Genomic DNA, 15,884 nt, shown 5'->3' on the forward strand with positions numbered 1-15,884 from the left:
TACATCCCTAGTCCTATTTTATTTGGAAACAAGTTGGTGAGTCTCACTACTTGCCGAGACTGTCCTCGAACCTGCGATCTTCTTATCTCAGCCTCCCAAGTACTGGAATTCGAGCCATCACGCCCGGCTCTCTTAATTGTTAAGAGCTGTACTAAAGCCCTCAGTCCCTTCTCCGCGCTGTCACCAACTGTCACCCCCTTCAGGCGCTTGTCTCCGGCTGTCACTGACTATCACCAGGCCGGCACCGCCTGCTGGCAGCATCCTTGGCTCTTCGATGCCTCCATTGGCTGAGATAGCTATTTATCTTCCTACCCAGTTGCCAAAGTGGAAGAAAGCAATCATTGGCTGGCCAGGCAAATTAATTGCAGGTTTGTCCCGCCTTCCCTCAGCTGTCATTCCTTCCTGACCATCTTGGGAGACTTAAAGAATTCCTCAGCTCTTCCTATTGAGTGCGGATGCTGTCTGTCACCGCCCAAATACACATCACTATCTGTCCATTTGACCGCCTACTCCCCTTTTCATTGGCTTCCTTCTTACAATTCCTATTAGCTAAGAAGCGGTGAGGCCCTGCCCCTTTCCTCACAGTTCCTGCCTCCTTCCCCGCCTTCCTCAGTCATTCACTCTACAGCCATGCTTATTGGTCAGGAGGTCAGAATACCGCTTTTCTATTGGCTATTTCCTTGGTCCTGCCTCCCGCTCTTCTTCACTTTCTGATTGGTCTTATTAGCCCTCCACCGCCTCCGTTTCCTCTTTCCAAGTTACCCGCCCCCTTCCCGCCTTCAACTCCACCCACCCTTCCATCGATTGGCAGGAACCCAGTTTCCTCTCTCCTATTATTCGTCCAAATCCTCTGAGGGGGCGGGAGAAAAAAGGGGCGCGATGGGCCAACCCGCGCGCAGGCGTGGAACGCCGAGATGCGGGCCTCTCTGCTGCGTGTGCGCAGGCGCGACGGCGGCAGCTCGCCCCCAGCGGGAGGGAGGGGGCGGCGGTGCGAGCGCGCGAGGGGGTGAGAGGGCGCGAGCGAGACCCCGCTAGGCGCCCGCGACCCCGGCCCCGCCCCGCGCGCCCCGCCGCCTGCCGCCCCGCCCCCGGCGCGCGCCGGGCCGCGCCCTTCGCCCTCTCCCCTTTCTCCGCGGGCGGCTCCCGGGGCCCGAGGGGCGGCGCCTTCTGCGGCCTCCCGGGCGGGGGGGATGTGAGGGGTGGCCTGCGGCTATGGAGACCGGCCCGGCGCCCCTGGTGGCCCCGCCGCGCCGTCATGGCGCCCCCGCCGCCCCATCGCCACCGCCCCGGGGTTCTCGGGCCGGGTCCTTGGTGATGGCTCCGGGACCTCCAGCGACTACGGCCACTTCGTCCCCTGTCACCCTGGTGGCCCCCGAGGAGGCGCGACCCGCCTGGGTCTCGGGGTCGGCCCAGACCTCGGTCCCAACCTCGGTCTCGGACGTCCCGGACAGCAAGGTGGTGGTACCGACTTTGGAAGCCTCACCCGAAGCCCCGAAGATGCAGGTTCCCCTCGGCCCAGAGCCTCCAGTGCCGGCGGCAGTGGCAGGAGCGGAGACGTCGGCGGCTTTGACCTCAGGGGCAGACTCCCCAAAGACGGAAGAGGCTCGAGCCTCCCCTGCCCCGGGACCCGGGACTCCCACTGGAACCCCCACCCGGACCCCTTCCAGAACGGCTCCTGGGGCCCTGACCGCCAAACCCCCGCTTGCACCCAAGCCGGGAACCACAGTGGCCTCAGGAATGACTGCACGAGGTACAGCAGAACAGATGGCTAGTGGACATGGAGCTGCAGCAGCATCAGCACCAGCACGACAGGCTCCTGAGGACCCCTCAGGGCCTGCCACAGGCCCGCCAGGGACGTGTGAGGCTCCTGTAGCGGTGGTGATGGTGACCCCAGCTCCGGAGCCTGCTGACAGTTCTCAAGACCTGGGCTCCATGTCCAGCCTGGGACCCGGCATCTCTGGGCCTCGAGGGCAGGCCCCGGACACTCTGAGCTACTTGGACTCTGTGAGCCTCATGTCTGGGACTTTGGAGTCCTTGGCAGATGATGTGAGCTCCATGGGCTCAGACTCAGAAATAAATGGGCTGGCCCTGCGCAAGACGGACAAGTATGGCTTCCTTGGGGGCAGCCAGTACTCGGGCAGCCTGTGAGTACCCAGTGGGCACCCTCTGGACTGCTTGGGAAAGTGGGGGTGCGGTGGGGGAGGGAGAAATGTTATACCTTGGCTAGCTTCAAGCTACCCAGCCTCCTCTGAGAGTCCAGGGATTGATAAAGGGGACATCCGGGGGTTTCTGTGACATTGGCATGTGGGAGTTTCCAACCATAGGTCAGGACTTCTGGGTTTAAGCCTAGATTTGCCTTTGGTGCGTTGTGTGCCCTTGAGCTGGTTGCATCCTCATTTCTATGCCTCAGTTTCCTCCTTTGTAAAGGATTGAATGAGATGATACCTAAGATCATCCCAGCTTGATAGGAAACTCCAGCTACAGGTCAGGTGTTTTGGGAGGTTGCTTGGGCAGGGGTTCTGGTAGAGACTGAAAATCTGGGAGGGATGCATGCACCACTCCTGAACAGCAGTAGGCCCAAAAGAGTTGTGAAGTCTGGCAGATTGAGGGGAGATCCTGCAAGTAGAGCCCCTCTGAAACAGAGAGGCGCCTTGTGTTTTCACTGAAGGAAAGGGGGTGGAGGAGGCCTCTTCCCCATTTCCTCATCTCCCCAGCCGTCTTACTCTTTCCTAGTTCCTTCCAGGACCTGAGTCACTCCTGAGGTGGGGTGTGATCTCCTCTGACTTCTTTCTTCCCTCTGTCTGGATCCTGCTCATCGTTCCTGTGCTCCCTTAACCTGCTGGTCAGTTCAGCCCACAGCATCGCCTGAGCACACAGGTGCCCGGTCCTGTGCTACATTCTAAGGATAAAGTAGTCCTTTCAGGGAACGCATCTGGAGGGGAGACAAATACTTAAACAGTTGGTTTCAATATAATCCATCAGGTTTAGCTTAGAGATCATCACAGGGTTTTATGAGCACCTGGAGAAGGCACCTTTAGCCCAGTCTGGGAATTCAGCTGAAGCTGATCTGAATCATGAAGAGTGAGTAGGATTTAGTCATGGCTATGTGTTGAGGTGGGTGGAAGGTCTGTGGGAGGAGGGTGTATAAACAGGGTTTATAAGCTAACAAAAATCAGAAAACTTTTGATTGAGCACCAACCAACATTCACCGTTGGAAGTGGAGAAGGCAACAAGTTTGACTGGTGCTTGCCCATGCACGAGGATGCATAGTTGCACTCAGCTGATAGATTAAAAAACAGAATTAGTAGTTGAGTGGATTGCCTCCCTCAAATTATCGGGATCTGTTTAACCAGTTGCTCTTTCCTCAATAGCAAGCCATCCAAAGGAAGTTGGGTGGAATTTTGATTTTAGAGAGTTCCTTTTAGGTGCCAGGCACTGTACTGGGTCCTGTTTCTCTGCTTTATATCTTCTAGCATGGTGGTGCATAGTTGTAATCCCAGTATTTAGGAAGCTGAGACAGGATTTCACAGGTTTTTGGCCAGCTTTAGCTACTTAGGCCCTCTGCAACTCACTGAGAACTTGTTCCAAATAAAAAATAAAATAGTTCTAGGGGTATAACTCAGAGATTAGACCCTGGGTTCCATCCCCAGTATCACAAAAAATAAAATCTGAGCTGGGTGTGGTGGTGGACACTTGTAATCCCAGTACTTGGGAGGCTGAGAAAGGATGATCTGGGTTCAAAGCCAGCCTCAGCTACTTAGTGAGGCCCTTCGTAACTTAGTGAGAACTGCTTGAAAATAAAGAACAGAAAATAGGGCTGGGGGTGTAGCTTGGAGGTAGAATGTCCCTGGGTTCCATCCCCAGAACCACAAAAATAAATAAGTAAAATCTGTTTTCTGTGCCACAGAAATCTATCACTGAGGTAAGGCTGACTGTGGCATGCAACCTTGAAAGCTTTTCAAGTTTTTCATGGCTGCCTGTTGTCTACAGGGTAAAGTCCAAGCTCTTTAGCCTGAACACAAGCTTCTTATTGTCCAGCCATACCAGCCTCTCTGGTCTCATTTCCCACCGCTCGTTGCCAGGGGCTGTGTGACATGATCTTGCTGACTAGTGATAGTTGCTCTCCATTTGTATTTGGGCCTGTGCTCTAGGAATGTTCTTCTTCCCCTTCTTTGCCTGCTAACTTCTGTTCAGTCATCATGGTTTATCTTGAATGTTCCCTCCTCCGGGAAGCCTTTCCTGATATCTACTGTTCCCACTCCAATTACATGTTTCTTCTGTGCTTCTCTGTTATTGTATTTCCCATATCGTATTGCAGTTATCTCCCCTCTGAGGCTGTGATGTTCTTAGTCTTCCAAGCCCTTAGTGGAGTTTGGAACTGACTTATGATAGAGATTAACGAGGGGTAGTGTCTTTGATTAAGGAGCTTCTAGGACAAAAGAAACTAACATTTAATGAGCCCCTTCCATTTAACATTCTTTTATATTACATTTTCTCAGTAGTGCTCATAACTTGGTATGTGGTGGCATCCCTTTTTATAGCTGAATAAAGAGACTAGGGTTGTCAGCTGCCAAGACTCTCCATCTTCTAAGGGACAGAACTAGGATTTGAATTTAGGTCTGTCTGATTTCTAAAACCCAGACTTTTCCATTGCATTCGCCTTCTGGTACTTGCTCCTACATGGAACTGTTCCGAGACAGATGGAGCACCTTGAGTGAGAAGCTCTGACAGAACAGTGGGCAAACGGCAAGGAGAACCGCATTTGCCTGGGAGTCAGGAGATTTCAGGGAGGGGGAGGTAGAGGACACCCCAGATGGCACAAGGAATCTCAAGTCGCATGGGATTCAACAGCAGACAGTTGTTCCTAAGGAGCTGAAGTATATATTATATATTTTGAAAGTAATAATTGCTATTACTTCCTGAGCCCTCTGCTGCGTGTTATTTCAAAAGTGTATCAAAAAACCCCTTCAGGTAGATACTGTTACTCTTTCTACCTTACAAATGAGGAAATTGAGGCTTAGAAAAATTAAGTGACTTTCCCAAGGTCACACAATGAATAAGTGGTAAAGCTAGAACTTGGATCCAAACCTAACGCAAAATGTGGCTTTTAAACCGAGCGTGGTGGCACATGCTTATTTTCTTAACATTTGGGAGGCTGAGACAGGAGGATCACGGTTCGAGGACAGCCTTGACTACTTAGTGAGGCCCTCTGCAACTCTGTGAGACCCTGTTTCAAAATAAAGAATAAAAAATAGGGCTTGGGGTATAGCTCGGGGGTAGAATGCCCCTGGGTTCCATGCCCAGTACTGAAAAAAATAATAATAAAATATTCTGTACTCAGCCAGGTGTGGTGGCACATGCTTGTAATCCCAGTACTTGGGAGTCTGAGACAGGAGAATCGTAGGTTCGTGGACAGCCCCAGCTACTTAGCGAGGTGCTTTGTAACTTGGTGAGCCTCTGTTTCAAAATAAAGAATAAAAAATAGGGCTGGGGGTGTTTGTCGGAGGTAGAATGCCCCGGGTTCAATCCCCAGTACCACAAAGAAAAAAATTCTATACTCATCTGAGTGTAGTGGCGCACACTTGTAATCCCAGTACTTGGGAGGTTGAGTCAGAAGCATCACAAGTTTGCGGCCAGCCTCAGCTACTTCATGAGGCCCACCACAACTTTATGAGACCCTGTTTCAACAATAAAGAATAAAAAACAGGGCTGGGGGTGTATCTCGCAGGTAGAATGCCCCGGGTTCAATTCCAAGTATTACACTCACAAAAAATTGTTCTGTACTTGCTCCCAAAATTTAGATGTGTCAAAAGTTGGATTTGAACATGACCTCTCTATAGAAATCCAACCCGGAGGGAAGCCCTTTCAGTGTGATTCCTTGGATGGTCAAGTAGCCAGATGTTCTGATACTTGGTAGCTCACAAAAAGTCCAGTTTCTCATTTGAGCCTAGTAAGGTGGCTGGCTCAATTCCCCAGCACCCCAGGTTTTATTCCACCATTCCTGACCCCTTCCATGCTCCCCCTATCCTGCAGGGAGAGCTCCATTCCCGTGGATGTGGCTCGGCAGCGGGAGCTCAAATGGCTGGAGATGTTCAATAACTGGGATAAGTGGCTGTCACGGCGTTTCCAAAAGGTTTGAAAGGGTTGTTTGGTGGGCTGGGTAGGGTGCAAAGTTGGGGAGGGACATGTGTTCCAGGGAAGCTCTGAAAACTGGTATTATCTGCCCTCTGGACCGCATTAGGGGTTGGTGGTACTTGAGCCCTGTGGGGAGGAGGAACTTTAAGTGGAAGGCCAAGCTAGGCCCTATGGAATCAAGCCTGGCATGTGGGAGGGTGTCTTGGGGAGCTGAGGACTGCTGGAGAAAGCTGGGAGACTGTGTCAGCCCCTGAAGCTGTCTCCCTGTCTGCCATTGCGCCTCAGGTGAAGCTGCGCTGCCGGAAGGGAATCCCCTCCTCCCTCAGAGCCAAGGCCTGGCAATACCTGTCTAATAGCAAGGAACTCCTGGAGCAGAACCCGGGCAAGTTTGAGGTGCGTGCAGCTCCAGGGTGTGGGAATATGTGATCTCTCTATGCAAGGGATGTCTGCTCCCCCAGATCCTGAGATAATCCCTGCTGTCCTACTGCAGGAGCTGGAACGGGCCCCTGGGGACCCCAAGTGGCTGGATGTGATTGAGAAGGACCTGCACCGCCAATTCCCTTTCCATGAGATGTTTGCTGCTCGAGGGGGGCATGGGTAAGGAGGCCTGGCCATGTGGGTCAATTAGCAAACACTGGTTGAAAGTTCCAGGTAGATCGAAGCCTGGGTTGGAAGCAGCCCTTGCCCTTCCAGGGCATACAGAAGAGTGATTCTTAATGGATTGAGTGTCAAGTCATGTCAAAGGAAGTGTTCCAGGATGGAGACTCAAATCTGGAGTTATGTGTCTGTAGGCACCTGAAAGGATCATTGGAGAGGCTGCATTTGAGCTGGGCTTTGAAGGATAGGGGAGGGCTGGGGAGCATGTAATTGTTGTCTGAGCAGTGGGATTAGGTAGGGCTGGGGCTGGCAAAGAAGTTTATGGCCAGAAAACCAATAGCCAAGCCTTTAAATACTGTACGAAGGCTAGCATGGTGACACACGCTTTAATCCCAGCATTTGGGAGGCTGAAACAGGAGGCTTGTGGTTTGTGGACAGCCTCAGATACTTAGTGAGGCCCTTTGCAACTCAGTGAGACCCATTTTCAAAATAAATAATAAAAAGTAGGGCTGGTAGGGGGTGTCACTTGGATGTAGAATGCGCCTGGGTTCTAGCCTCAGTACAGGAAAAAAAAAAAAACCTGTACTAGGGCACTTGCATTTTTGTTCTATAGGCTAAGCTTCCTCAAGATGTGATGTATATATTGCTACCTGGTAAGAAGCATAGAGGGCATCTTACCTAGCTTAGATGGTTCTCAGATAAGACTTTTTTTTTATCAAAAAGGTCATTTTTTTTTTTTTTTTTTTCGTGGTGGCATATGCTTGTAATCTCAGCATTTAGGAGGCTGAGACAGAAGGATTCCGGTTCATGGACAGCCTTGGCTACTTAGGCCCTTTGCAACTCAGTGAGACCCTGATTCAAAATAAAGACTAAAAAAATAGGACTGGGGGTATAGCTCAAAGGTAGAATGCCCCTGAGTTACATCCCCAATACCACAAATAAGGTTCCTCTCAGCCCTATTTAATTTTTTCTTTTTAATTTTGAAACTGTCGCGTTAGGGTGATGAGAGTTTCACTACTTTCTGAGGCTGTCCTCGAACCTGTGTAACCTCCCAAGGAGGTTTAGGCACTCCCTGGATTACAGGTGTGCGCCACCACACCTGGCCTCAGCCCTTTTTAAGATTCTGAGAGAGGGTCTTAACTAAATTAGGTTGTACAGGCTAGCCTTGAACTTGGAATCCTTCTGCCTCAGCCTCCTAAGTGGTTGGGATTGCAGGCATGTGCCACTGTGCCTAGCTATATGTTCATTATTTAGCAAATATTTTTGAATACCTGCTGTCAGGCACTGTTGTATTCAGATGAAATGGTGAACAAAAAGATAAAAAATCCTGTCCTTATATTTGTGTTATGTTTTAGTGGTAGTGGGGGTGGAACCCAGAGGCTTTCTACCTCCGAGCTATACTCCCAGACCTTTTTTTTTTTTTTTAATATATTTTATTTGGAAACAGGGTCTCACTAAGTTGCTGAGAGCCTCACTAAGTTGCTGAGGCTGTGCGATCCTCCTGTCTCAGCCTCCCAAGCGCGGGTATTACAAGTGTGCGCCACCACGCCCGGCTTTATTTGTGTTATGTTTTAGTGGGAATAGGTAGTACATCAGGTAAAGCAGGAAAGTATGTTGTATGTGAAATTGTGGTAACTGTTAAGAGCTTGAAAGCAAGAAAGGGAAATAGAGAATATGAGTGGGAATGAGGTTACCAGTGACCAGATATGATTTAATATCTTAGGATCATTCTGGCTGCTGTGTTGGGAACAGACTTGAGGGAGACAAGTGCAGAAATGGGCCAGTTAGACTTTTTTGGGGGGCTTGGGGGACAGGGGATTGAACCCAGGGGCAAACTAATTTTGGGATGTACTCTCAAGCCTATTTATTTTTGTTTGGAAACAGGGTCTTGCTAGGTTGATGAGAATCTCACTATTTGTTGAGACTGTCCTCCAACCTGTAATCTTCTTGTCTCAGCCTCCCAAGTACTGAGATTACAAGCCTGAGCCACTGTGTTTGAATAGGAGACTATTTCTACCATGGAGGAGAGATGATAATAGGATAATAGTGGAAGTGTGAGAAATAGTTGGATTAGGGTTCAATTTTGAAGGTAGAGTCAAAAGGACTTGTTGGCCAGGTGTGATAGCACACACCTATAATCCTAGCACTTGGAAGGCTGAGACAGAAGAATTGCAACTTTGAGGCCAGCCTCTGCACATCAGACCATGTTTTGTTGTTGTTGTTGTTGGTGGTGGTGGTGAATGTGTGTGTGTATGTGTCACTGAAGATTGAACCCAGGGGCATTCTACCTCTGAGCTACACCCCTACCCTTTTTATATTTTGTTAAAAACAGGGTTTTGCTAGGTTGATGAGAGTCTTGCTTTGTTGTGGAGGCTGGCCTTGAACTTCTGATCCCAGTACTTGGGAGGCTGAGACACAAGGGTCATGCAGGTTCTAAGCTAGCCTCGGCTACTTAGGCTCTCAGCAACTTAGGGAGACCCTGTTTGCAAAGTATAAAATAGCCCGGGGGTAGAAAGCCCCTGGGTTCCATCCCTCATACTATTAAATAAATAAATAAATAAGGTTGGGGTGTAGCTCATAGGTAGAATGTACTGGTTTCAACCCCAGTACTAATTAAAAGGAAGTGGGGGGGCGGGCATGGTGGTATATGCTTGTAATCCCAGTACTTGGGAGGGTGAGACCCTGTTTCAAAATAAAGGATAAAAAATAGGGTAAGGGTGCAGTTCAGAGGTAGAATGCCCCTGGGTTCCATCCCCAGTACTGCAAATAAACAAATAAGTTAATTAAGATATAGGGGGTGTGGAGGCGCAGGCTGTATAATCCCAGCATTTGGGAGGCTGAGACAGGAGGATTGAAGTTCATGGCCAGCCTCAGCTACTTAGTGAGGCCCTTTGTAACTCGGTGAGACCCTGTTTCAAAATAAAGAATAAAAAAAAAAATAGGGCTGGAGTGTCTCTCGAAGGTAGAATGCCTCTGGGTTCCATCTCCAGCACCAAAAAAAAAAAAAAAAAAGAAAGAAAGAAAAAGAAAAGAAAGAAAGGGAAGAAGGAAGGAAGGAAAGGAAGGAAGGAAGACATAGGGCTGGGGGTATAGTTCAGAGGTAAAATGCCCCTAGGTTAAATGTCCAGTACCACAAAAAAAAAAAAAAAAAAGAAAGAAAGAAAGAAAGAAAAAAAAAGACCAAGGTTTTTGGTGTGAGAACCTAGAGCAGTGGAATTGCTACTTACTGATGAAGACGGGAAATTGGGGAAAAGGTAGGTTTGAGAGGCATATCAGGAGCTCAATTTTGGAATGTTAATTTACTTTATTTTTTGTGGACTGAACCATGGGACGTTCTACCTCTGAGCTATACCCCCAGCCCTATGCTTTTTGTTTTTGTTTTGTGGGTTTGGGGATGGAACAGGGGCATTTGATCTCCAAGCTACACCACCTGCCCTTTTTTTTTATTATTTATTTCGAAACAGGGTCCCCCTAAGTTGTAGAGGATCTCACTAAGTAGCTGAGGCCATCTGCAACCACAATCCTCCTGTCTCAGCCTCCCGAAAGCTGGGATTACAAGCGTGTACCACCCCACTCCCAGCTTCTGTCCCTATGTTTTATTCTTTATTTTGAAACAGGGTCTCACTAAATTGTGGAAGACCTCAAGAAGTGGCTAAGGCTGGCTGCGAACCTGTGATCTTCCCGTCTCAGCCTCCCAAGTACTGGGATTACAAGTGTGTGCCCCCACACCTAACAGAACATTAACTTAAAAATGCTTATTGGAGCCGCACGTGGTGGTGCACACTTGTAATCCCAGCATTTGGGGGGCTGAGACCGGAGGATTGCGGTTCGCAGGCAGCCTCAGCTACTTAGCGAGGCCCTCCGCAACTTAGTGAGACCCTGTTTTAAAATAAAGAATCAAAAATAGGGCAGGGGGTGTAGCTCAGAGGTTGAATGCCCCTAGGTTCTATCCCCAGACATGCAAAAAAAAAAAAAAAAAAAAATCAGCTGTGAGAAGTACTGCTGAGGGGCCAAGAAAGTCAAGCCTGAAAACAGGGGATTTATCACTGTGGAGGTCAATAGTGACTTGATAGAAGCCACCTTACATGGAGCAATGGGAAAAGCCTGACTAGAGACTGGGGGTTGGGGGTGTTGAGAACAGTTTATATTCTAGAGAGGAAGAAACTGCTTTATTTGGAGAAGAGAGGTGAGAGGTCAAGTGACTTTTTTTGTGTGTGTGTGGTACTGGGGATGGAACCTAGGGGCCTTGTACCTCTGGGGTATATTCGCAGACCTATTTTATATTTTTTATTTGGAAACAGTCTCTTAAGCCAGCTAAGACTGGCTTCAAACGTGCACAATCCTCCTGTCTCAGCCTCCCAAGCAGGGGGATTACAAGCGTGCGTCAACACGCCTGGCTTTTAATTTTTATTTTTAAAAAATTATTTATGGACCGGGTATGGTGGCACATGCTTGTAATCACAGCAGTTGGGAGGCTGAGACAAGAGGAACATGCTTCACGGACAGCCTCAGCTACATAGTGAGGCTCTATGCAACTCAGTGAGACCCTGTTTCAAAATAAAGAATAAAATAAAATAAGCCAGGCATGGTGGTGCACACTTGTAATCCCAGCATTCGGGAGGCTGACACCTGGAGGATTGCGGTTCATGGACAGCCTCAGCCGCTTAGTGAGGCCCTCTGCAACTTAGTGAGACCCTGTTTCAAAATAAAGAATAAAAAAATAGGGCAGGGGATATAGCTTAGAGGTCAAATGCCCCTGGGTTCCATCCCCAGACCTGCAAAATAAATAAATAAATAAATAGGGCTGGGCATGTAGCTTGGAAGGTAGAATGCCCCTGGGTTCCATCCCCAGTACCATAATGATGATGATGATGATAATATTATTATTATTATTATTATTATAGGAAGAAAAAGAGGTAAATAAAAAATAAAAAATTTATTTATGGTACTGAGTATTGAACCTAGGAATATCCTACTGCCAGCCTCCACTCCAGGCCCTTTTTTTCTTTTGAAATAGGGTCTTGCTGGGTTGCGGAGAGTTTCAGTAAGGTGCTGAGGCTATCCTCGAACCTGCAATTCTCCTGTCTTAGTCTCTCAAGTACTATGATTTATAGGTGTGTTTCACCATCCCCCGCTTAATTTTTTTTATTTTTATTTATTTATTTATTTTTGTGTGTGTGTTACTGGGGTTCCTGGAAGCCCTTCTACCTCCAGCCTACACTCCCAGACCTATTTTTATTTGGAAACAGGGTCTCCTAATCCAGTGCACGCGGCTGGCTTTGAACCTGCGTGATCCTCCTGTCTCTGCCTCCCAAATGCTGGGATTACAAGCGTGCGCCACCACGCCCGGCTGCCTGGCTTAATTTTTTAAGTTATTTCATTTTCCCCCATCCAGAACCCAAGAGATTTTTAACAAATAAGAGGCGTGAAACCCAAGGGATTTTTAACAAATAGGAGATATGAGACCCTGTTTCAAAATAAAGAATAAAAAATAAGCCTGGGTTATAGCTTGGAGGTAGAATGCCTGTGGGTTCAATCCCCAGTACCAGCTGGGTTGTAGTGGCATACGCTTATAATCCTAGCATTTGGGAAGCTGAGACAGGAGGATTGCGGTTTGCAGACAGCCTCAGCTACTTAGTGAGGCCCTTTGCAACTCAGTGAGCCCCTGTTTCAAAATAAAGAATAAAAAAATAGGGCTGGGGTGTACCTTGGAAGTAGAATGCCCCTGGGCTCCATCCCCACTACCACAAAAAAAAAAAAAAAGACAGAAAGAAAATAGAAAAAAAGAAGAAATATCATCATGGTTATATACCAGTGGGACTGATCTAGTAGAGATGATGCAGGAGAGATGGCAGGGTTGCTGGATTGACGGTCTGTGTAGGCGGATGGGGATGGGATCAAGTACCCGGCAAGGCTCTGCTTAGCAGGATCGCAGACAGTTTACCCATAGCAACGAGGGAGAAGTCAGGGACACAGACTCAGGGAGGTGGGTGGATGTAGTGTGGGAGCTTGTGGAAGTTACGTGTTTATTTTAATATGTATTAGGTAAAATAACCAGCACATCAAAACTGTCATTTCATGAGTGCTTTTTGCAAAGTGGAGAAAAAAATTTTAAATAGTAGGAGTGGTATAAGATAAGACACAAGTGATTACCTGTGAATGCTTGGATTTGGGGCAAAGCTTTTGTAGGCAGTGTTAGGTGTATGTGTGAGGCTGGAGGCAGGGAGAGGATCTGGGAGGTTGTTATGTTCTTCTGGGCAAGAGATGGAGGTCTGAGGTGGAAGTAGCTGTGGAGGTGGAGGAGAGAGAACAGACACGAATGGAATTCAGGGTGTAGCACTGCTGGACTTGGTGATTAGCCACAGGGAATGAGGAAGGCTTTTTTCTGATGTGAGACTGAATGGATGCAAATCCCAGATACAGTGGGGTTTCTGCAAGGAAGAGGAGCAGGTCTAGAGCAGAGAGCTTATTCTTTTGGATACAGAGACAAGAGAAAGTTCCGAGGCACAGCTGGCTTCTAAGCCTTCACCAGGGACCCACAGGGCATGCAGGGGAGCACTGATGAAATCCAGTGAGACAGATAATGCAGGCCCTGCTCTGGAGAGCTGTTCTAGGGTGATAAAAACATTCAGACAGTGCTAGAGGAGGGCTGATGCTGTGGATGTTGAAAGATTTCTGGAGAAAGTGACCTTGAATGTTTGTGGGATGGCGGCAGATGGAGGGCGAGAGTGCAGCATGTGCTGGGTAATGGGTAGGGAACATGTAGAGTGTGCGGCCAAGGGTGGAGGGCTGGGCCTGGATGCTGGCCGTGGGCTGGGCCTTTGGTTTAAGCTTATGAGGCGGGACTGGAAAGGTAGATAGAGGAGTGTGGTGGTAAATATCTGCAGTTAATATGGAACTGGAAGTAGGAGAGGTCTGGGCTGCATTGGTAGGAGCAGGCTTGGTTTGGGACAGAGAGCTCCCAGCCCCAGCAGTGTTCACCGTCTGCAATCCCTACAGGCAGCAAGACCTGTACCGAATCCTGAAGGCCTACACCATCTACCGGCCTGACGAGGGCTACTGCCAGGCCCAGGCCCCCGTGGCTGCTGTGCTGCTTATGCACATGCCTGCCGAGGTCAGCGCTCCTGGTCCTGGGTGGAGAGGCGGAGGGAGGAGGGTCTTGGCCTGCAGTGGTGATGGGGGAGCTGCCTACTCCCTGTTTCTCACCCTGTTTCTCCCTCTTTGTTCTTTCCCTTCTCAGCAAGCCTTTTGGTGCCTGGTACAGATCTGTGACAAGTACCTCCCAGGTTACTACAGTGCAGGGCTGGTGAGTGTGTGCGGACTGGGTGCATCAGGTCTGTGACTTTCCCCCAAGGCTTCAGGGAGGCTCTTGCCCTGCCTCACCCTGGCCCTTCTGTCCTTCTCCTCTGGGCCTCTCACCACCGAGGTGAGAACCCCTTATCAGGGCTGATTCCACTGCAAGGGGACCCCAGCTTGGCATACACCTTCTTATGGCTCTTCCCACTTCCAGGAGGCCATTCAGCTGGATGGAGAAATCTTTTTTGCGCTCCTGCGCCGGGCCTCCCCGCTGGCACATCGGCACCTGCGGCGGCAGCGCATTGACCCTGTGCTCTACATGACAGAATGGTTCATGTGCATCTTTGCCCGCACCCTGCCTTGGGCTTCAGTGCTGCGTGTCTGGGACATGTTTTTCTGTGAAGGTATTTCTGTGGTCATCCAGGCTGTGGCTGGCTGGGGTTTCTACAGTGGCCATCAGAGGGTCCTGTCACATTTCTGGTAGCCACTGGACAAAAGGTACTTTTGGACCAAGGCTTTAGTGTAAGTACCTCACAGGCTGGAAAAACAGGCCTGGCCTTGGTTCAGCCTCCAGCCTAGAGCCTGCTCTTCCTCCCCAGAACCTGACGCCCATTGTACTCATTCCCCTTCTTGAGGCCTCAGTTTCCTCATTTGCAAGGTCGTCAGTAGGTAGGGATAGGGCTGTGAATCCCTCCCAAGTGGATAGGCTCAGATCCTGACCCCACGCCTGACCTCCCCCGTCCTCCCCTGACTCCAGGCGTTAAGATTATCTTCCGGGTGGCCCTGGTCTTGCTGCGACACACTCTGGGCTCGGTGGAGAAGCTGCGCTCCTGCCAAGGCATGTATGAGACCATGGAGCAGCTGCGCAACCTGCCCCAGCAGTGCATGCAGGAGGACTTCCTGGTCCACGAGGTAGGCCTCTGCCCGCACCCCGCCTGCCGCAGCCCACGCCCATGCTCATCTTCATTCCGGTACCCACTCCCTCTCTGTCTAGGTAACCAACCTCCCAGTGACAGAGGCACTGATTGAGCGGGAGAGTGCAGCCCAGCTGAAGAAGTGGCGGGACACCCGGGGAGAGCTGCAGTACCGGCCCTCCAGGAGGCTGCACGGCTCTCGGGCCATCCACGAGGAGCGCCGGCGGCAACAGCCACCCCTGGGCCCCTCCTCCAGTCTCCTCAGCCTCCCTGGCCTCAAGAGTCGAGGCTCCCGGGCAGCTGGAGGGGCGCCCTCCCCACCTCCTCCTCCACGCAGGGCCAGTGCTGGGCCTGCCCCAGGGCCAGTGGTCACCTCTGAGGGACTGCACACATCCCTTCCCTCACCTACTGGCAACAGCACCCCTCTGGGCCCCAGCAAGGAGACCCGGCGGCAGGAGAAAGAGCGGCAGAAACGGGAGAAGGAGCAGGAGAAGGAGCGGGAGAAGGAGCGGCAGAAGCAGGAGAAAGAACGGGAGAGGCAGGAGAAGGAGCGACATAGGTGGGAAAAAGAGCAAGAGAAAGAACAGCAGAAGCAGGAGAAGGAGCGGCAGAAGCAGGAGAAAGAGCAACAGAAGCAGGAGAAGGAGCGGCAGAAGCAGGAGAAGAAGGGCCAAGGCCGGAAGCTTTCGCTGCGTCGAAAGGCAGATGGACCCCCAGCTCCCCAAGATGGTGGGGACAGGTCCTCAGCAGCTGAGGCCCGGCAAGACGCTTACTTCTGACCTCTGCTGGGGCTGGACTGCATGGCCCCCTCTCTTCCCCTCAGCCAAGAGCAAGGCTGGCCTGGGGTGCTCCCTGCAGCCCTCTCAGCAGGCTGTCCCTCTCTCTGAGGAAAGTGGCTTGACTTCCCATCTCCTTGCCAGCTGCTGATCCCTCCACAGCCAG

General features: G+C 50.3%; 1 protein-coding gene across 1 annotated transcript; it reads left to right on the forward strand.

Moving 5' to 3' along the window:
* Positions 1–1,212: 1,212 nt before the first annotated feature.
* TBC1D10B (TBC1 domain family member 10B) lies at positions 1,213–15,721 on the forward strand (the record flags this gene model as incomplete). The annotated part of the gene is made up of 9 exons (XM_080702408.1): positions 1,213–2,144; positions 6,034–6,133; positions 6,421–6,528; positions 6,626–6,732; positions 13,732–13,846; positions 13,973–14,038; positions 14,243–14,432; positions 14,786–14,940; positions 15,023–15,721. The coding sequence occupies 9 exons, from the start codon at positions 1,213–1,215 to the stop codon at positions 15,719–15,721; spliced, it is 2,472 nt and encodes an 823-aa protein (XP_080558534.1).
* Positions 15,722–15,884: the final 163 nt, after the last annotated feature.

This window comes from Muscardinus avellanarius (assembly GCF_963383645.1).
Source record: "Muscardinus avellanarius genome assembly, chromosome: 10".
NCBI classification, from domain to species: domain Eukaryota; kingdom Metazoa; phylum Chordata; class Mammalia; order Rodentia; family Gliridae; genus Muscardinus; species Muscardinus avellanarius.